Source organism: Diabrotica virgifera, chromosome 4 (assembly GCF_917563875.1).
Source record: "Diabrotica virgifera virgifera chromosome 4, PGI_DIABVI_V3a".
NCBI lineage: Eukaryota > Metazoa > Arthropoda > Insecta > Coleoptera > Chrysomelidae > Diabrotica > Diabrotica virgifera.
The window spans coordinates 74,162,359-74,185,067 of NC_065446.1; the positions used below are offsets into that span (position 1 = coordinate 74,162,359).

Sequence of the window (22,709 nt, forward strand, 5' to 3'; positions counted from 1 at the left end):
AGTTTTTATTATAATAATATATGTTATGAGGATTTTAAAGATATGAAAATTGGTGTGGAGAAAGAGGACAAAAATAAAAAGGTGATGGCTTGAAAATTATAATCCTATTGTTTATATCTTTGCCGTAAATTCCGGTCAACTTTGACCGGTTGTATCTCAGGAACCACTCGTCATAATTAAACATTTTTTTCTTTTAGAAGAAGCGTCCTGCCAGTTTGTTTCAAATACCGCTTTCACAATTTAATTTAGTTTAATATTTCCCGAGATATTCTATTTGTTTATAAACCAAAAAATTGTTTATAATTCTAAGATATTCCTGAGGCCGCTTAAATAGTCCAATTTCAATTCTGTAAAGTACATTAGATAGGTATGGTGTCTTTTTATTAAAAAATCATAGTTATTCTTATGCATCATAATTATTGTCGTTATTATAGCGACGGTAAATTTTTAATTAACATTTTAATTGTTGCTAACCTGTTCAGTCAATTTCCATAGACTTCTGGAATTATAATACATGCGGAAAGGGCTTTTACATTACCAAGTTATTTAATTATTGATTGACAACTACTTATCTAAAAGTTTAGTTGAAAATTAAAGATTTTGTTGGAAAAACCTGCTTTTTCCGGGGAAAGTTTTCGTCGAAGTAAATCGGAAAAAACACGACTCTATGCAGAATTTAATTGCGGTGAATTTTTATTTGGGTATTTTTGGTCTAAAGTTAAAATCTTTGGAGTTATAAAGCAAAAATTGAAAAAAACACGATTTTCGGGCTCCATTTTGTTTATAAAAAAGTAGCACACTATCTGCGGACTTTGCATATCTATATTATTAGTACGTACAATAATAAGATTCGATTCCAGCAATAAAATTGCTGGTAAATAACTTTTCCTTGTATTTTGCTAATTAGCCCAGAGTAATTGTATTTGTGATCTTCCTGGTCAGACGTCCGGTTTGGACATTGTGCCAACTTGAATTTTTAAATATTTCGTCTGTTTGTTATTTTTTTTCAAATATTTTTTTTAATTTTTATTTACTATTCATTGTTAAAAATGTTATTTTACTAAAATATAATTCAAAAAACCTAAGTTTTATTAACTGGCTTTTATTTATTTTAGCGTTGATGCCCGAGAACGAGATTTTAGTATGGCCGAACGATGGTCGGACGAAAACGTTTTTGCCAACAGGGCGTACTTTATGCCCGAAAAACAACCAGCAGAACTAGGAGTAGATCACATCAGAGAATCTGACCAAGCTGTCTATCGATGTAGAGTAGACTTTAAAATAGCACAAACCAAGAACAGCAGAGTCAATCTCACCGTTATCGGTAAGTGTATTATTTGTTATTTAATTTAAGGTGCAAGATACAAAATACCTTTGTTACTATTAAGTGTTACTACAGTAGCAATCAAAACTCAAGTTAAGCTCAACACTCCGGCTACAAAAATTAACTTTATTAAGAAACCTTAACCTCCAAGTGTCCTTAACCTCCAAGGAAGTTTCTCAAAGTTTCAAAAGGAATCTACTAACCAATAACTATTCTACATAGGCGCCAGGTATTCATTTATAAACGTGTGAATAGCTCCAGGTATTTAAACAAGAATAATCTGGGATAAAAATCTTAAACAAAATACATCATGGGTAAACGAAATGTTGCAATGTGATTTGTAGGGCAGTCAATGAGGGTATGTGGCTCCGAATTCCATCCTACTTTATTGATTTACGTGATATTTTCACAGTAAGTAGGAAACAGCCCAAGAAACAAAGTCTACCTTATGCCGATGTGTGCTTTTGTCTTGGGGGCGGTTCCCACCCCTTCTCGGGGGTGGAAAATTTTTTGCTTAAATAGCCACGGAAGTTGCTAGAGAACCTATTACTAAGCAAAAACTGTTCTATAATGTTTTTTCGAAAACTCAATACTTTTTGAGTTATTCCTGGTTGAAAATTGGCCATTTTCATTGAAACATAACACCTTTTCAAACGGTTTCTTGCGAATACCTTAAAAATTATGCATCTAACTAAAAAACCATATAAAACATTTTTGTAGCCTATAAAATAACAAAGAGATTACTTCCTTTATGAATCTTCTCGTTATAATATCAAAAGAGATATGGTAAGTGAAAAAACTTGTTTTCTTGGTGCATGCTCAAATCAGTGTATTTAACTTGAAATAACAGAGAAACGGGCGATTTTAGGTGTACTACCAATAACTTTTGCTGTGCTTGAAAAGATCTTTAAAATAAGCAATATTAAATGTCGATTACATTAAAACTATGCGAGATAAACTGTAAACAATTTGATGACTGACGTATTTTAATAAAAAAATGAGAAGTATATTTAACCCCTCATTCACAAGAATATAAATGCATCGTTTTTCTTCTACAGTACATTTTACTATAGTGTTCTTTTTATGTTCAAAAAGTTGGGCGGGTTTAAAATGAATGGTTTTTGAAAAAAATAAGATCAAATTATTGAGGCCATTTTTAAATTTTCTTAAAAATCTTCTTATTTCTCCATATAACTCGAAAATGATAAGAGATGCCAAAAAAGATGCCATTCAAAAATTTAGTTTTCTTTTAGATAAACATTTTGACTTTATTTTTTATAACAGTATCTCTTATCATTTTCAAATTACATAGAGAAAAATAAGATTTTTAAGAAAATTTAAATATGCGTTCTATAATTTGATCTTATTTTTTTCAAAAACTATTCATTTTAAACCCGATCAAGTTTTTAAACAAAAAACAACACTGTAGTAAAATGTATTGTAGAAGTAAAACGATTCATTTAAATTCTTGTGGATGAGGGGTTAAATATACTTCTCAATTTTTTTCTTAAAATTCTTTAGTCATCAATTTTTTGCAGCATATCTCGCTTAGTTTAAATGCAATCGACATTTAATATTGCTTATTTCAAAGGACTTTTCAAGCACAATAAAAGGTATTGGTAGCGTTATACACCTAAAATCGACCGTTTCTCTGTTATTTCAAGTAGAATACACTGATTTGAGCATGCACCAAAAAAACAAACTTTTTTACCTACCATATCTCTTTTTGTGTTATAACTAGAAGATTGAAGAAGGAACGAATCACTTTGTTTTCTTATGAGCTACAAAAATGTTTTATATAAATTTTTAGTTAGATGCATTATTTTTAAGGTATTCGCAAAAAACCGTTTGAAAAGTTGTTATATTATTTCAATGAAAATGGCTAATTTTCAACCAGGAATAACTCAAAAAGTATTGAGTTTTCGAAAAAAATTATAGAACAGTTTTTGCTTAGAATTAGGTTCTCTAGCAACTTCCGTAGTTGGTTAACCAAAAAATTTTCCACCCCCGAGAAGGGGTGGGAACCGCCCCCAAGAGAAAAGCACAGATCGGCATAGGGTAGACTTTGAATAAAGAGATATTTTCAGGCTATTCCTAAAATTTCATTAAAATCAATGCAGTAGGATAGAATTCGTAGGTAATAACCTGTTTTTGCTCTCATTGACTGCCCTATTCAATAAAAAAACAACCTTTAAAAAAGATTGATTATTTGTAAAAAATTTATCATTTTATCGGAGAAATAAAATTACTAATGAGACCTACTAAATTTCTTGTTACGCTTTTGTGTTTTATATTTCTTGAAAACTAAACGAATGCTGAATAAAAGAAGACACGGGGAGGTCACACTTCCTGATTCAATGTGGCAAAATTCCAACGAAAACTTGGTCTCGATACTCAGTAAGGAGAAAAAATTATACACAAGAAGAGACGGTGTAATCAGCGGTGTAATAAAAGTGAGAATGTGGCTATGCTATATCTTTTCTGTCCTTTTTTGAGGTGTTGAATCGTGGTCTTGAACGAAGATATGTGCAGAATATTGGAAGGATTTAAGATGTTGCTATGTTGGAAAATACTTAAGATCTCGTGGACTGAGGAGTCGTAAAAGAAGACGTCCTCAGAAGAATGAAAAATAACCAAGACCACCAGATTCGTCCTGCTACAAGCAATCCTGGATCGTTTATGTATCGACCGTTTCTCTTGGTATCGATATATTCTTTCAATAGTATTGATATCGATAATACTGTAACCGATTAGAATGGAGAATCAACTAAAGCGCAATAAAAATGTAACATTGTAATCTAATGGGTATTTAATGTAATTTAATCGGTTTTTTGGAATAACCGGTTTTTTGACCGGTTATAACCGCCAGGTTAAACCGTAAGTAAAAATAACCGGTATAACCAAAAACCGGTGTTTTGTTAACAACCGCCATCCCTACAAGGGGTTATTATAGAGCCTATAGACATGGCCTTCGGTCTGACCTACGGTGTGACTGTTGAAGCCGATAAAGTTAGAAACATTTGAAATCATCATCAGATTTTTTTCTATGCGCAACCATCATTAATAGAAACGTCCAATAAAGACTCACTTTAAGATACATCAGCAATTATTGTAGTATTTCTTTGAACACTGTTAGTATAGCGAACCCTGGTTTGAGGGAGAGAACAATCATCCATTCATTTCTCCATCCTTCCATTGACGAAAAGGAAGCAGAGTATTTATAGAGTCTAAAATCCTTATCATGTGAGTCTATATCATTATTGAGATGATTGCCACTTGATAATTATGTGGCAAAAAAATTAACAGTATGTTCACAAGTTATGACATATAAAAGACAGTAATACGAGCAATGAAGATGGTCTAATAGTTTGTATAATTGAAAAAGTAATAAATTATAAAATCCGTTAAAACGGAAGATAGTAGTACGGATGTAGTCCGATCTCTGACGGTAAAATATTGCAAAACCTATAAATTTTAAAGAACTGCTTGGATTGACATGAAATTTGGATACACATAGCTAACAAGTCAAATAAAAAAAGTGATATTGTGCCGATGTCTGCTTTTGCCCTGGAGGTGAGTTTCACCCCTTCTTGGGGAGGAAAACTATACTTACAAAATAAGCTTGGAAGTGGATAAACTGACTAATTTTATGCAAATTTTGTTCTATAAAGATTTTTCACCAAGTCAACACTTTTCGAATTATTTGCGAGTGAATATGTTAATTTTTCAACAAAGGAACCACGTTTTTAAAGGTTTTTCGAAAATAACTCAAAAAGTAAGTATTTTGTCGAAAAAAGTGGTGTATGTCTTAGGTCTCTAGACTCAGTAGAAGCGGGATTATAGCTAATGAATAATAGGTTCATATTCGGTAAATTCCAAATTGAATATTTTAAAGAGAAATACCCAAAAAATGAAGCACTTTTGGGAAAAACTCATTAAAAATTTTCAAAAGTATTTAATAATTTATTTCTGTTTGATTCAAAAAATTTCTAGCACCAAACGAAGCAAGTTACGCTCAAAATAAAGTTGGTCCCTTTTTTTTGGTAAAAAAAATCTAGAACATCACCCCCTAATTAGCATCCCAAATGAACTTAATCGTTAGAACTTCACAACTTGTTTTCTCAAAAAATTAAAAGTATTCAGAAAAGCAAAGCCGACTTTTTTTACTCTTTGAGATTTTTGGTATCATTAATAGTATGATAAAGTTGATCCAAAAAAAGCCATAACCCAGACATCCAAAGTGAAAGTTATCCTTCAACACCAAATTGTTCTATAGGTTCCACATATTATTCAGTAAAAAGTTACGCCATTTTGGGCGTCGGGTTTTGGGGGGAGGTGGAAGAGGAGTCGGTAAATTAAAAGTTTTTTAAGTTTTTCGTCAATATTTCTAAAACTTTGCGGTTTATTGTGAATAATGTCCTATACAAAAATGCTCTACATTAAATTCTAAACAAAAAAAGGCCTATGCATAATCCTTTTAAAATGAACGGTTTCAAAGTTACGAAGGTAGTATACCTAGTAATTAATTGGTCCAAAAACAGGCATAACCCCGTCATCCCAAATTAAAGTTTTCTCCAACACCAAATTGTTCTATATGGTCCACATCTTTTTCAGTAAAAAGCTACACCATTTTGAGCGTCGGGTTTGGGGAGGGGGAGGAAAGGGAAAAGTCGGTAAATTAATAGTTTTTAACAGTTCTGGAGTTACGGACGGTGGAAAGTGGAGGTTTTCCATATTTTTTATATTATTTGGAAAAATTATAATATTATTACTGACGAAACTAGTTTTTGAAACAGGATTGTTTTTTCTAAATAAAATTTGCTATTTCATTGGCAGGTGCTATGTTAATTATAAGCCCTTACAGGAACGTCAACCTCACCAAGAGGCTTCTACAGGCCTAGGCCATATAAATCTCTAGTACGAAGAAACTCAATCTGAACTTTCTATGGACAATGTCGCATGAATATCTTTTCAAGAGTAAAATTTTCGTTTCAATTTAATATAGAACATTTTTGTATAGAATATTGTTCACGTTTAACCGGTTAGGTTTAAAAATATTGAAGAAAAAGGTAAAAAGCTACTAAATTACCGACGGCCCCTCCCCTCCACCACCACCAAACCCGACGCTCAAAATGGTGCAGGTTTTTACTGAATAATATGTGGACCATATAGATCAATTTGGTGTTAGAGGAAATCTTTTATTTTGGATGACAGGGTTAGGTCTTTTTTGAACCAATTATACGATACTACCTCCGTAACTTTGGAACCGTTGCGTTCGTCTTAGAAGGATTGTGCTTTGTTAAAATTGTAATTTAGAACATTTTTGTATAGAATATAGAACATTGTTCACGCTAAACCGCATAGTTTTAGAAATATTGACGAAAAACCTAAAAACTCCTAATTTACCGGCTTCGCAACTCCACCCCTCCAGCCCTACACCCCTCAAGATGGTGTAACTTTTTACTAAACAATATGTGGGCCATATAGAACAATTTGGTGTTAAAGGATAACTTTCACTTTGGATGTCTGGGTTTGGGTCTAGTTATACCATACTATAATAATTTTTAAGTTATTTAAAAAAAAGCATTTTTTTCAAAATTAAAAATTTTTAAAAGTTTTCTTTAAAACCAAATATTTTCAAAAGTAACCACTTTTAATCGTTGGAATTTACAGATTATATAAACACAACATAAGTATAACAACTTATCAAGCGGTAACGATAAATTTCATTTAAGAAGCTAATGACGAGGTGATTTTCCCGATTTTTTTTTGGCAAATTTAAAAGGGACCAACTTTATTTTGAACGTAACTTGCTTACATTTGATGCTAGAAATTAAAAAAAAAGTTTTTCACAAAAAGTGCTTAATTTTTTGGTTATTTCACATTGAAATATTCTATTTGGAATTTGACGAATATGAACCAATTTTATAATTCCACTTCTACTATGTAGATGTAGAGACCTCATACGCACACAATTTTTTTCAATTTTTACAGGCTATATTTTTGCTAATATTTTTTTTTTTCGATGAAATACTTACTTTTTGAGTTATTTGCACAAACCCGTGTAAAAACGTGTTTTTTTTTGTTGAAAAATAAACACGTTCACTTGCAAATAACTGGAAAAATATTGATTTAGTAAAAAAAAATATATGGAATAAAAGTTGCTTAGAATCACTCATTTCATCGAATTTTGGACATATTTTGAACATATGCTTGTTCACCCCTCAGAAGGGGTGAAACTCACCTCCTGGGCAGAAGCACACATCAGCACAATATTACTTTTTTCTTTGACATGGTAGCTAGAGTCTGCCAAATTTCATGTCAATCCAAGCGGTTGTTTAAAATTTGGGGCAAAAACCGTAATTCAATATACTAATGGAACAAAATAATTATTGTTAAATCAATAATGTTTTCATATAGTGTACCAATTCCCTATTTTTATACCCTGATTACATCTTTATTACAACGTGTATATTTTTAATAGGCACGCCCTTTTTAAGGAATAACTTAAAATAATTTATTCGAACTTATCCTTAAAATATCCTTAATGTTACAGATTCTTTGTGCTTTGTAAAATTTTAAGTATTTTTGTATACAAGCATACATATTATAAGCTCTTTCAAACTTATTACCAAGAGCTCTTATGTGGTCAGCGGCCTGTATCAAGATCATAGTATCTAATATTTTCGTTGAGTGAAACGAGAGGTCATCAAAAATTTAAAGCATCTTTTCGAAACTCGCCCTAAATATTCAGTAGCAATTAATCTCTGTGCTTATTAAAGCTCAGAGCTGGCCTAGCCTGGAGCAAAAATAGTTTATTTTTCATATTTCTATTATCTATGTTAAGCGTCATGGTAGGATTATTAACGCTGCGTTAAATTTTCAGTCTCTGTTGAATAAATTTCATAATATAAAGTTTATATTATAAGCTTAGAGGCATTAATCTCGGATATTTAATATACGAGAGCGTTCAAAATAGAATAAATAATTGTAAGACAGTAAAGGAGCGAATATTAAGAATATAATTAAAATATAGAACGCATACGACAACAATTTTAGTAAGTTACCTATCTGAATGAGATGAAAAAGCAGTGTTACATGCTTTTTGGGATGAATTACCTCTATAAATGGAAACAGATAACGAAAATTAATTATTAGCTGCAAGCAATAGTTTCAATAAAATGGGTATGAAAAAGATGAAGCATATAAAAGTAATTGCAAAATATGGTAGAGAAATGCATAGTACAGACGAAAGAATATTATTGGTCTCCATTTTCAACTACCATTCGACCATAATGAGCAACGTTTATGAAAACAAGCAAATATACAAGTACATTATAGTAGAACAACGCACACAAAAGAAATCAATGATATTAAATCATCATCATCATCGCATTTATACACCTAGCGGAGTGATTGCCGTTCTTTTTGGGCTCTTCGGATCCATTTGTTGCGGGGAATCAGTCCGTATTAACAATTTGAAGAAAATAGTCGTTTTCGTTTTGATTCAATTCGAGTCTCTTGCCATCCTCTGACACCTGATGTTTCGGGATCTGTCCCTTTTCAAAGAGGCTTCGCAAGAAGACTGAATTGAACCATAACGAAACGAAGAAGAACTACAGATATTAAAATATTTGCAGCGGAGTGTGGTGAGACTGTCCTCTAACGGAGAATGACGAAATTAGTGAAAATAATTTCGACCACGAGTCCAGTATTCTGTTAACCGAGGTACAGTAGTACCAAGCGGCGCCGCTAGGAGAACACTCCAATAATGCGTCGCAGATTACTTTAATGAAACGTGGTCATTTTTTGGTCCGAGTGAGGTATGACAAAAAAGAAAATAATGGTTTTCGTTTTGATTCCGAAATATCAGGTGTCAGAGGATGGCAAGATACTCGAATTGAATCAAAACGAAAACGATTATTTTCTTTTTTGTCATACCTTACCCAACGGCGGATCCAGCAACCTTGAAGGAGGGGGCAATGAAATAAAAATTTTCTTGTCAATGGCGTACGCAGGATTCTTTTTCGGGATGGGCTGCTATTTTCTTCTTCTCCATGTACCATGTCCTTTCAGAAGGTTGTTTACTATCATAGCTATCTTAATTTTATTCATTGCCATCCTAAATCAACCACAAAGTTCTTCGTTCTGGACTGCGTTTACCTGCTGTTTTCACTTACATAATATTTTGTAGCAACCTATATTTGGGGCCTCTCTTTGCACGTCCGAAATACTCCAGCTTTTCTTTTCGTGATGCTTTTTATGATCTCAGTAGTCTTGCTGAGACGTTCTAGTATTGTGGAGTTTCGAATCTTCTCCACCCAAGAAACTCTTAAAATTCTTCCATAGCACCACTTCTCGAAAGCTTCAAGACGATTTAGGTCGATTTTGTTCACAGTCGAAGACTTGACACCATACAGTAAGACCGAGAACACGTAGGAGCGAAGTAGAGGGATCCTTAATACCAATTTTAGGTCTCTGTTACATAATACTTTGGACATACTTTTAAAAGCGGCTCCTATTCAGGGGGTTTTATTAAATCGTAATTATCTCTTTCTTAAAAAAAGGACGTTTGATAGATTCAGAAATGAAGATATAAGAAGAGAGCTGGAACAAGAACCGATAATAAGGAAGATAGAAAACAAACAATTGGGCTGGTTTGGCCACGTACAACAAATAGAGCAAAAGAGACTAACAAAAAAGGTACATGAAGCCAAAATGGACCAGATTCAGGATATAGGTGAAAGGAGACAACATGGGTATAGAGATATGAAGAACCTGGCCACCAATAGAAGCGCTTGGAAGAAAATAATAGGACACGGGCCCCGACCTCCAACGCCCTGATGGGCACTAAGGATTATAACAAATAAAGAAAGAAAAAAAGTGTCAGTTGACATCAGGCGAGGTCTGAAGGAGGGGGCAATTGACTCCATTAACCCCCCTTTGGATCCGCGCCTGCCTCACTCGGTTATAGAGTACAAAATGACCACGTTTCATTAAAGTAATCTGCGACGCATTATTGGAGTGTTCTCCTAGCGGCGCCGCTTGGTACTACTGTACCTTGGTTAACAGAGTAGTGGACTCGTGGTCGAAATTATTTTCACTGATTAACATTTTGGTTTTAAAATTGGTTGTATGACTTGGCATCTCTCACAATTTTTCTCCATTCGTTTCTGTTTTCGCGTATGGTTACCCATTCTCTAACCCCCATCTTCTTAAAGTCTTCGACTCTCTGGATCTCCCATCTGGTTTTTGGTCTTCATCGTTGTCTACTTGATACAGGTCTCCATCTGGTAATTTTATTGATAACGGCTTCTGGATGTTTCCTTTTAATGTGTTCCATCCATCTGAGTCACTGTGCCTTGATAAATCTGACGATTTCTAAAGTTGTTTTACTTCGCGGTTTATCAGTTTTCTAAATTCATTATTATCTAATTTTAGTGGGCCTGCTATCCTTCGAATTATTTTCCTTTCTATGATCCTCAATCTTTCTTCATCTTTCTCTGTCAGATACATTACTTCAGTGCCATATGTGATTACTGGCCTAATTGTTGCTCTGTAAATTTTCAGTTTAGTATTATGTATGAGTAAGCTTCTTATCTTTAAGAAAGTTGTATTTCCAGTAGGTGCTGTTTCCTGCCTGGATTCTTTTTTTGATTACTATGCTTCTATAATTTGTTCTAATAACTAAGATCCCAAGATATTTAAAGTGTTCCACCTTTTCAAACTCATATTCACCAATATTTACACATGCCACATCAACTTAATTTTTTCTTGAGCATATTACGTATTTTGTTTTGTTTTGATTTATTGCTAAACTCCTTTTGGATGCTTCCTTGCACAACTTCTCAAATTCTTCCTTTAAACTCTTTAGGTTTCTGCTAATCAATGCTAGGTCGTCAGCCGGTGGCGCCCAAAATCCCGACAGCCAAAATCCCGACGGCCAAAACACCGACATGCCAGAATCCCGACACGCCAGAATCCCGACAGGCCAAAATCCCGACATAAAACAATCCTCGCATAAGTAAAAATTCCGACTACTACATTTTGAATATTTATTGTTTCCTTTTCAAATGCAATACCAAATCATATTATAGAGTATTGAAATTGAAAAATTATTACTTGCTAATTAGTACGGGTTGTTACTTACTAATTATTATGTATTTTAAAAGAAAAAATAATTTAAATACTTAATTTTATAATATAAAAGCTATACTTACTGAAATTTAAGGTTGTAAGTGACATGACAATAGGTTTGTTCTAGCAAACAGTCAAACTAGTCAAAAACAATCAGCAAACAAGATGATGACGTCAGTGAGAGATCATAATACAGTCACCAGAGCTATCGCGCTGCTCTACTCGCGCTAGTCGACTATTCGCTGATGGTTTCAAACCGCTTGAAACTGATGCTAGAACACACCTAATATCTATTATATGAAAATAAACTTGAAGAATTCAGGATTTTAATATACATTTATATTATTGGAGTATAATATATTGGCAAAAAAAATTAATTCATATAGCCATGTTAGAAATTTTATTTAGAAAATTAGTTCATATTAAATGATAAATACTTTTGTTTAGTAACACAAAATAAAAATAGATGGCCATAAACAAAAAACAAGAAATAAATGTAATTATATGTTAAAAAGAAACTTATCAAATCAAACCTGTCGGGATTCTGGCCTGTCGGAATTTTGGCATGTCGGAATTTTGGCGTGTCGGGATTTTGGCCGTTGGGATTGTGGCTGTCGGGATTTTGGCTGTCGGGATTTTGGCTGTCGGGATTTTGGGGTAGACCCGTCGTCAGCATACGCCACAAGTTTCGACTTCGATGTTATAATTATAGTACCTTTTATTTTCGTCGCTTTTATTGTTCCGACTGTAATAATATTATATTATGGTTGCAATAATAATGTGTAAATAAGACGAGTTTATGAAAGAGGAAGCAATCACCTTTTACTGATTGAAAAAATTAAACATGCGAATATGAAAATTAAAACAAATAATGACCAGAAGCTAGAAATAGTAGATTATAAAACAATTAGAGCCTATAATTTAACAAACCAACAAACAGAAGTATGTGGTAATTATCCTTTTCTTCTTTATCATCCACTCCTATTTTCCTAATGTGATAATCTAATATTTTTCTATAGTATGTTTCCTTTAAACTTTGAACTGTAGTTCAAATAATAGGGATGCCATTTTTGTTTATTTTTAATTCGCTTAACAACGTAATAATGTTTCGGAATAAGCAGCATAGTAACCAAAAACATTAATAATTTTATGATTATTATTATCAACAATACGCTTCGCTTTGTTGAAAATAACCTTGGACGAAGACGGTCGTCATCATCATTCATCATTCTCTTTGCCTTATCCCTATGAGGGATCAGCTTCGCCAATTGCATTTTTTCACACAATTCTATCTTGGGTAATATCAATATTAATCCCCTTTACCAACATGTCCTGACTTATCGTCTCCCACCAGGTCTTCTTTGGTCTTCCTCTCCTACTCCTTCCAGGAATCTACACGTCAGCTATTCTTCGTATTTGGTGATTAACGTCTCGACGTTGAATATGACCAAACCATCTTAACCTATGCTCTCTCATTTTGGAATCAATTGGTGCCACACCTAGACTTCCACCAATATACTCATTTCTAATTTTATCCTTCGTTGTCACTCCACTCCACTCATCCATCTAAGCATTCTCATTTCCGCCACATGCATTCGTTGTTCCTCTTTCTTTTTCACTGCCCCACATTCAGTTCCGTACATCATAGCCGGTCTTATGGATGTTTTATAGAATTTTCCTTGAGCTTCATTGGAATTTTTCTGTCACACAACACACCACTCGCTTTTTTCCACTTCATCCATCCAGCCCTAATTATACTGCATGCATCTCCATCTATCTCTCCATTACTCTGTAATACCGATCCTAGGTACTTCAAAAAACTATTGCTTTTTACAATCATTTCACCATCCAAATATACCATTTTATTTGCAGTAACTCCATCTTTAACCCTTAACTACAGACATCCCAATATTATCACGTAACTACAGACTCCCGGTATTTTTTACCGGTCATTATAAAATAGAGTCAAAATGTAAAGTTAATAATAAAAACAAAAACGTTTTGCATTATGTGTTTTTATGGAGTCTCTAGATATGGGAAAAATGGTAAAATGAGTGATTTGAATAATATAATACAAGATTTTTGAAGAATAATCTATTAAACCAGAATTTTGGTAACATTTTTCGTCTATTGAAACAAACGGCCATAAATGCTATGGACAAAAATTTTAACTTTTTTTTAACAAGTAAACGTAACATAGAATCACAAAGGAAATATAAAATAGCATCCACGAAAATTTTACATCCATGAAAAAAAATCTGCAAGGGGTAAAATTGTAATAAAATTAAATGGCAATTCCATTTTTGCAAAGTGGCCTCAAAATTTTTATCTTCAAATTTAACCTTCATTGAAGGTCCAGGATGTCTTCCATAGTCCATTTCTTTACTTTTTCCCCAAAAACACAAAAAAATAATGTAAACATTTCAGATTTACAAATATAGTACTCATATAAAAATACTCCCTTAACACAGACATCCGGTAATTTTTACCGGTTAAGATTTTTGATGTGTACCAGAAAAGAAAATATTGACAATACACAATACACGCTTTGACTAGCATTGTTATACAAACTGCCCGAGAGGTACAGAGACACATGAACTTGTAAGTTGTGAGGTTACCACGAAATCCACATTTTGGGAATGCCCGCCGGTAAAAAATACCGGATGTCTGTAGTTAAGGGTTAAATGAGCATTCCAAATACTCTGTTTTTGTCCTATTAAGTTTTAAACTTTTTTCCTCCAGAGCTTGTCTCCCCTGTTCCAGTTTTTGTTCTAAGTCTCTTTCAATATTTCCTATTAACACTACATCATCAGCATACATTAGGCACCATGGAATGCTACGCTGTAGTTTCGCTGTTATATGGTTCAAAACTAATGAGAATAAATAAGGACTATGCACCGAGCCTTGGTGCAATCTTCCTTTCACCTGAAATTTATCAGTCTCTCCCACACCTGTCCTAACACTAGTCGTTACTCCCTCATACATATCTCTCACAATCTTTACATATTCGCCAGGGACTCCCTTCTTATTGAGTGCCCACCACAGAATCTCTCGAGGAACTCTATCATATGCTTTCTCAAGATCAATGAATGCCATATGAGCGTTGGTCTCTTTATTCCTGTATTTTTCCATCAGTTGCCTTACAATGAAAATTGCATCTGTTGTTGATCTGCCCTGCATAAAACCAAATTGATTAACGGATATTTAGGTTTCGACCTTGGACGAAGACGGTCATATCTTAAAAAAAGTAAAAAATAGGCTATGCTAATGAAGAGATTTCACATAGTCTATAATTTTTGGGTGATAAAGTCATTAAGTTGGTTTATGCCTATGGCCGTCAGATCGCAGAAGTGTAGCTATAGTTATTCAAAAAGTTGGTTTTAGATTTTCCACAATATATTATGTTATATTTGTGTTGTTACCCAGGTAACATATTAAGAGGACGTACTCCTTTTGTGGAACACTGCATCTTTTTGAGTCATGTCTATTTTAATAAAAAAACAAATATATATTATCATATCGTATTTTGAATTTTGAGATACGCCATCCTTCCTCGAATACACAACAAGACAATAATATAATACCTTCTGTGAAGAATAATGCATTATTTTGATTGTGTTGATATTGTGACGAAGTTGAAATTATGTTGAAAATGAGTTGTAATATTCTTTTGAGTTATGTCAGTATTAGAAAATAATTAGGGCTTGTTGAGTTTTTGAACCCAACTTCAGTTAAACCTGTCAGTAACTACCGCTAAAAATGAAAGAACCATTGGCCGATATAGAAAGGTGGCCGGTCTTGCCAGTTTTTGTAGTCTACATATAATTTGTTTGGGGGAATTTTTAAACTGGCCGTTAGTACAGGCGGCCGATTTTGGCAGGTGGCCGGTAACACAGGTTTTACTGTATCTACCAATTAATTTGCAGATAGTTGGAATTATTTCAGATTATAAAAATATGTCAAGGATTTAGGGGTAGACTTATGCTCAAGTTAGCTTCTACCTAAAGCTGCAGTTTCACATATAGTCCAGGGTAATAAGGATTTTCTCGGGACACTTAAAGATCCAGGTAGCTGACTAAGTACTTAAAGTAACCGAACTTTGGGTGAAACACTAAAGTTTTAAGGTAGTTTTAGTAAAAGTTATTAACAAATAACGATTTTCAATTATTTTGCAGTTTGCGTAGCAACAAATTAACTTTTTAACTTTCAAAAATCGGCATTTTGAAGGTTTTTTAATGTTCTAAAAAACTAAATTTTGTAATTTTATGTCAACTATTTAGCTTTTCAATGATGTGCAAAAAATCGAAAAAATCGCGATTTTTGTACTTAATTGTTAATAATTAAAAAACGAACGCAAACTCTAGGCAGGAAACAGGTAGGTTTTCATCCTATAGGTATACAATTAGTGGAGTCAATGAAGGTTTTCACCTCCGATTTCGTTGAACCTCCATCGATTTTCATGAAAATTGGTAAGTATGTAGAGGATACCTCCAGAAACAAAGGTGACATGGTGCCTACTTGCGCTTTTACCCTGGGGGGGGGATGCCACCCGTTCTCGGGAGTGGAAATTATTTTATTAAAAATAATACCACTAATCGATAGAGGGACAAATTATAAGTAAAATTTGTTATATAAAGTTATTTCAATAAATCAATAGTTTTTGAGTTATTAAAGATCAAAAGTTTTGATTTTTCCTGAAAAAAATCCATGTTTTAAAGCAGTCTCTCATAAATAACTCAAAAACCATAAGTTTCTTCAAAAAAGTTGTTATTACCAAAATCGAAGATAATATGAAAATAAATAAGCTCCTTATTCGAAAAATCCTTTATTACATATAAAAAGTGAGTTATATGCAATTGAATGTATATTTTTTTTCCGGGAGTACTCAAATATTAGTATTCAAGCTTAAATAACAGGAAAACGATGCACTTTGTTAAATATAGATATTAAACATTTTAATAAAGTACTTAAAGGTAACTATCAAAAAGATATATAAGAAGTCGATAGCATCAAAATTAAGCAAGTTATGATGGAAATAAGAGGACCATTTCAGATTTTTTAGGGAAGAATGAAAAATGAAACATACATCATTTCCACAAAAATTAAAATTTATAGTAACCCATTTAAAACTTTATTTATTTTAACATGAGTAATAACTTCAACAATTTTGACCGGTTTAGAGTGCATATTTTTGAAAAAAAAAATCGATTAAAAAAAATTAGAATTTTTCAAATTTTCGTGAATTTCATTTTCTTTTGATAATTACTCCAAAAATACTCGATATACTTAAAAAAATGGTAGAGAACAAAATTTTAGTTTGAACCTTTTTTAAGCTTTTTCTTTTTTTAATATTTTTTTACGACAAAAAATAACCGAGATAGAAACATTTAAATCCTAAATCTTACTGCGAGAGCCATGTAACCGGGGCCCTTTCACCTTGTATTTAAAAAAAATAAAGGATTTAGAAAATTATGTTTAATACAGCGTTATAGAACTTTTACTTAGCTTTGTAGTGGTTTTTGGATAAATCTGATATTTCAAAATTTAACGGAGTTATTTTAAAAAAACCAATAACATTTTCTTTGAAAAAATTTTATAGCGGAGATGTATGTATACAGGTTGTGGGAAGTCCAATTAGTCGTTTGTTGTAGGAGATACAAAAAAAGTTTATTTAGGTGAGATTGGGGCATAGATAATATCAGAATTTAAATACATTTCCAAATATACAGGGCCACCCATATTGACAGGGTGAAACAAAATTATCTTTTGTTTAATGGAACACCCTGTATATTTTTACATTTTTGGATTCTCCTCTATATTTATTTCTTAAAATATCAGGTTTTGTGATGTTATACGAAGCAGTTTAAAAGATAATTACGTTTTTATTTTCAAATTTTATAGCAATATTCACCCCCTGTATAATTGTAGTGATTTGACATCAGAAAATCAATTTATGTTCAAGTGATTTTTATTATAATCTATTATTGTTAAAAATTATTAATCTAGCAAAACGTTTAATTTTAGCTAATACAGGGTTGGTCGAAACTGAATGAGTGTTTTCTCAAAGTTTGAGAGTATGAGTTTTCTCAAACGGAGCAGCCTGTAATGCCTGTAATGAGCATTGTAATGAAATGCTATTGTATGGCACTTTATTATTTCCCACCCTGCCAGTGAGAACTGAATTTATTTTTGAAATCCCTAACTTTATGTCTTTAATTATTTTAAATATTGTAAACGATTAAAAAACAATCAAATTAAATATCTTCCACATTTACTTCATATTTAACGTAGCCTGTACCATAACATTGCACAGATTATTATCCCTGTATAGCAACGATATACCATGAATGTGAATTCATACTTGAGAAATGTCCTATATCCAGTCACACAAAAAAAAAGGATTCCTCAAACATAATATATATGCAGACAAAATCAGCCAAAGTGATTTGCGACATCTAATTAAAGGCCCTACCAAGTTGGTTGTGTTGAATATAGCATGGAAGCACGACGATACTTTAGTGATAAGCGTATTTTTCGTAGTAGCTATAGTATGTTGTTTTATATTATGTATTACCTATATTAAATTAGTTTTAGTATGTTTCGTTTATCTAAAAAAATGTAAAACAAACAAAATTTCTGTTTTTCTTGTAGTTGTTTTTCGTATAGATATTGTTTTATATTGTAGTAAATTGAATTTAGTTTTAGTATGTTCCGTTTGTTTGTAGAATTATGTTTAATTAGATTTGCTTTAATTACTAAAATAAATAAATTTTCAATTATATTTTATGTATTTGTGGAAAAGGAAATCTAGCATTAGCGGCCACATTTCTATAACGGCCAATTGTTTTCTATTTTTAGTGGCCGTTATTGTCAGGTTTGACTGTACCAATAATATTTTATTAAAATATGAAATATTATTTAAATAAAAAATTTATAAACTTGATAAAAGAAAGTTTGCTTAGAATTTACTCCTCTATCTATTTATGGGGTTATTTTTAATAAAATAGTGTTCACCACTGAGAAGGGGTAACATCCACCCCCAGGATAAAAGCGCAAGTTGGTACCACATCATTTTTGTTTCTTGAGGTATCCTCTAACTACATACCATTTTTCATGAAAATTGATGGAAGTTCAACGAAATCGGGGGTGAAAACCTTCAGTGACTGCCTTTTTGGAAATATAAAAGATTAATTTTTTTCGTGATTGTCGATTTGCTAATTTTCTGATTTTTGATTGCTATAAGGTTTAAAAAGTTAATAAAAATTATAAATCATGCACATAAATGTAAAAAAATATTTATTTTACTTAATTAAACGAGATTGCTTGAGCCAGAATGCTGAAATCTGCATTTTTATCATTAAAAAAAAAAAAAGGTGGATTTCACCCCTAAAATGGAGAAAGCGCAACTTGGTGCCATATCACTTTTGTTTTTTGAAGTATCCTCTAACTAATCGACAATTTTCATGACAATCGATGAAGGTTCAAAGAAATCGTGGGTGAAAACATTCAGTGACTACACTTTCAGAAATATAGAAGAATAAGGTTTTCGTGATTTTCGACTAGTTAATTTTCGGATTTTTGGTTGCTATAAGGTTTAAAAAATTTAAAAAATGTAATTCATGCACATAAATATAAAAAAAATATTTATTTTTCTTAATTAAACGAGATTACTTGCGCCACAATGCGGAAATCTGCATTTTTTACAATTTAAAAAGTAGGGGTGTATTACACCCCTAAAATGCAAAAGCGCAAGTTAGTGCTATATATTTTTTATTGCTTGAGGTATTCTCTAACTACTTACCGATTTTCATGAAAATCGATGAAGGTTCAACAAAATAGGAAGTGAAAACTTATAGTGACTGCACTTTCAGATATCTAAAAAATAATTTTTAAAAAAGGGGTGTATTTCACCCCTAAAATGCAAAAAGCGCAAGTTGGCACTATGTCACTTTTGTTCCTTGAGGTATCCTTTAACCACTCACCAATTTTTATGAAAATCGATGGAGGTTCAACGAAATCTGAGGTAATAACTCATATCCACCTTCACTGACTCCACTAAATAACTAAAAAAGTAGTCAGCTACCTGGATCTTTGAGTGTCCCAAACATAGTCTATTTCTAGCTTATTACCCTGGAGCAGATGTCGGCAAACTTTTAGCCAAAGAGCCAAATATGAAAATTATAACTATTTAAAAAAATTGGGAGCCAAATCTGTGTGTTCAGCAAACTTTTAATACACTAAATAAAACTAAAGGGTTTATTCGGTTAAGATAGTGAAAAATGCTTCCAGCGATATTCCATGAAAAAAAAAACCACATGTTCTACATCAAAAAGTATTCGACCAAAAAAATTTTTAAACTCCTAGTCCCATCCATAACTCCCCAAAAAATTAAAACGTGCTTTTCGAATTTTGGCGACATCTTCGTTAATAATCATCGTAGAAACGTTTCGTTTTGTAAAGTTTTATCAGAGAACAACGGTTTTATTTCCTACAACACTATATTTTTTAAAAAAATTTTGGTGCAAAATCTATTTTTTTTTAATGTTGATATGTAGAACCGAAAAGGGAAAAGAACAGCAAACGTGAGCTTTTTCAGCTGATCATAAGAATCAGGAATACTATTCCAAGCGCTGAAAATAATAATGTCTTCCTTCTCCAGGTCATTCAAAGTAGACCACTTGTATTGTGAACACTTTTTTCTTCTCCAATATTTCCAACTCAACACAAATACATTCGAATTTAGAGCGTCATATCTCCTTGTTCTTAAATCCAGAAATTATATTTCAAAGCTGTTAATGCAAATTTCAACTTAGTGTTCGTAGCATTAAGAGGATTTTTGACAATGCTAAAGTTTGATAAAAGCTAATTTATCAGAATAATATGTAGGTAATGTTTTTCCTACCAAGTTTTTTTTAATGAAAATATAACGCTTTCCGTGGATATGTGTGCCAGAGCCGCACCTAAGGAGCCAAAGAGCCACACGCGGCTCCGGAGCCGCACTTTGCCGACCACTGCCCTGGAGTAATAGCAGTTCACTGTTATCACAGCGACTGTTAGGTAGGCGTGGTTTGACTGTCACCGTTTCTTCGTTGTGTATCAATCCACTTTGATCGCAGTAGATTGCTACAAGAATTACTGCGATAAGTAGAAATAATTCTAGTTTTGCTATCGCTGTAACTTATTTATAAAATAAAAATGGCAAAATCTGTAAAACGCATTACGTTCTCGGACGAAAAAAAATGGTTTTAATAATTTAAGAGAAAGGATGCAATTGTAAAAATTGCGGAAAAGGTGGGTATAGATTATAGATGAAGAAACTATAAAAAAGAAGATAGCCTCCATAAGAACAACGTGTCTACTAGAAAAAAAGAAGATTCATGATAGCCATTCAACAGGAATGAGCAAACATAATATTTACTGTCCAACAGTACCATGGTTTTAATGTTTCTGTTAATAAATTATTTGCATGTCAAAGCGACGGCGACGTCTGTTTATCATTAATAACGGTGTTTTCATCCAATATATTTTTTTACTGAAGATATATTCATTTCACCACCGAGGGTACTTTTTTTCATAATATTTTTGTATTTTTACACCACCATTACTACACTTTAAAAACTGACTGTTTCATTTGGACACACGGGTAGTGAATCAGTAGGTATGTAGCAGTAAGACCCATCGCAGTAGATATATCCCCACCGCTAGAAGCCGCTGCGATAACAGTGAACTGCTATGTGAAACTGCCGCTTAAAGCAATAAGAGTGTATTATGACAAGGTAAAAGAATAATTTTCAAATTATAGTTAAGTACTTTTTAACGATTATTTACTGCAGAATTACAGATTTTTTTAGTTTTTTTCAGAAAGGCGTCTTTATTATTATTGTTTTCACAAATGTACAGTAAACTCAAAAAAAAACACGTAAAACGATTTTAAAAAGAAGTGAATCTTCAATCATTTAGTTACCTATTAATCATAGAACATATTTTTTTAGTAAAAACGACGCAGCTCAAAAATTGTATGGCCTAAAATAGGATTAAGAAAGTATGGAATTGGCTACACCCTTTTAGAGGTTATTATACACCAAACCAAAATATTAGTCTGTTATGGGTAAAATGTTACGATATTTACATATGATTATTTCATTCATAGGAGATTCTGACCGATAGAAAGCTACAGAAATAAAAATTAAACTGATTATTTTTTGATGATTTTAACTTCAAATCGTATAGTAAGATATTTGATCACGTGTTTAATTCTTTCCAATCAGATTAAAATTATACTGAGAATTATCTACTGTAGAAAATTACTGATACAATTCTTTTAAGTAGATTGTTTCTGTTTAATGGCAACCAGTTTCCTAGTTTTGACAACTGTCACATTTAAGAAAATATCCATAATATACGTATTAAAAAACATTCTTACAAATATCACACGGGAGTAAGAATAAATAAGAAAATAATGCTTCATATTTACTCAAATTTGTTGTCATTGGGCAATAGCCACAGAAAAACTGTCGCATTATTTTCAATTTATTCTCACTCTCTTGTGATATTATACCCGATAATTTTTGATAATATTCCGTCGTCAAGTATATTACGTCAGATGCCCTTCGTTGCTACGAAAAAATAAGTTCAGTGAATTAATGACAACTAATGTTTTAAAAATTATAAAAGTGATGACTTTCAACCGTCAAATATTTATAACAACTGTGCGTTTAATTGTACTAATTTGTACTTACATAAATAATTTACAATAGAATTTTGGTTTTGAACAGTTTTACTCATGAAATAATCGCAACAAATTGCACTCGATCTCTAAAATTTTTATCGAATTTTTGCCCTCGTGACACATTGACATAATTTCACTCCCCATCGGGTCGTGAAATTAAAACTGTCAAAGTGTCACTAGGGAAAAATTCGATAATTTTAGAGCTCTTGTGCAATTATTACTGATAATTTCTAAATTTCATTAATTACCACTTTCAAATACCGGGAAAATTACAGCACTTTTAAATGGGTTGGGATAATTGATTTACACCATGTATATTATGCAATTTTAAAAATTGAAAGATCTATAGAAACAATTTTAATACATAAAAGTAACGTTACTGACGTATGTCAGAATAAAGGCGTTTTGTCTCCAGAACAAAAGAGAAAATGCCCTGTGATCTAGAAACTTTCATACATTTTCTGTTTGACATGTCGCGTTTTAGTTTTCTTTTAAATTCATTTTTCATTTAATGTCAAG

General features: G+C 32.3%; 1 protein-coding gene across 1 annotated transcript in view; it reads left to right on the forward strand.

Moving 5' to 3' along the window:
- The first annotated feature begins 1,121 nt into the window (after window positions 1-1,121).
- The window catches only part of LOC114335279 (nephrin-like), an 838,863-nt gene continuing 817,275 nt past the window's right edge, over window positions 1,122-22,709 (forward strand). The window contains exon 1 of the mRNA XM_050649180.1: window positions 1,122-1,324. Within this exon, the coding sequence (XP_050505137.1) occupies window positions 1,144-1,324 (181 nt within the window). The 5' untranslated portion in view covers window positions 1,122-1,143. The remainder of the gene's footprint in view (window positions 1,325-22,709) is intronic.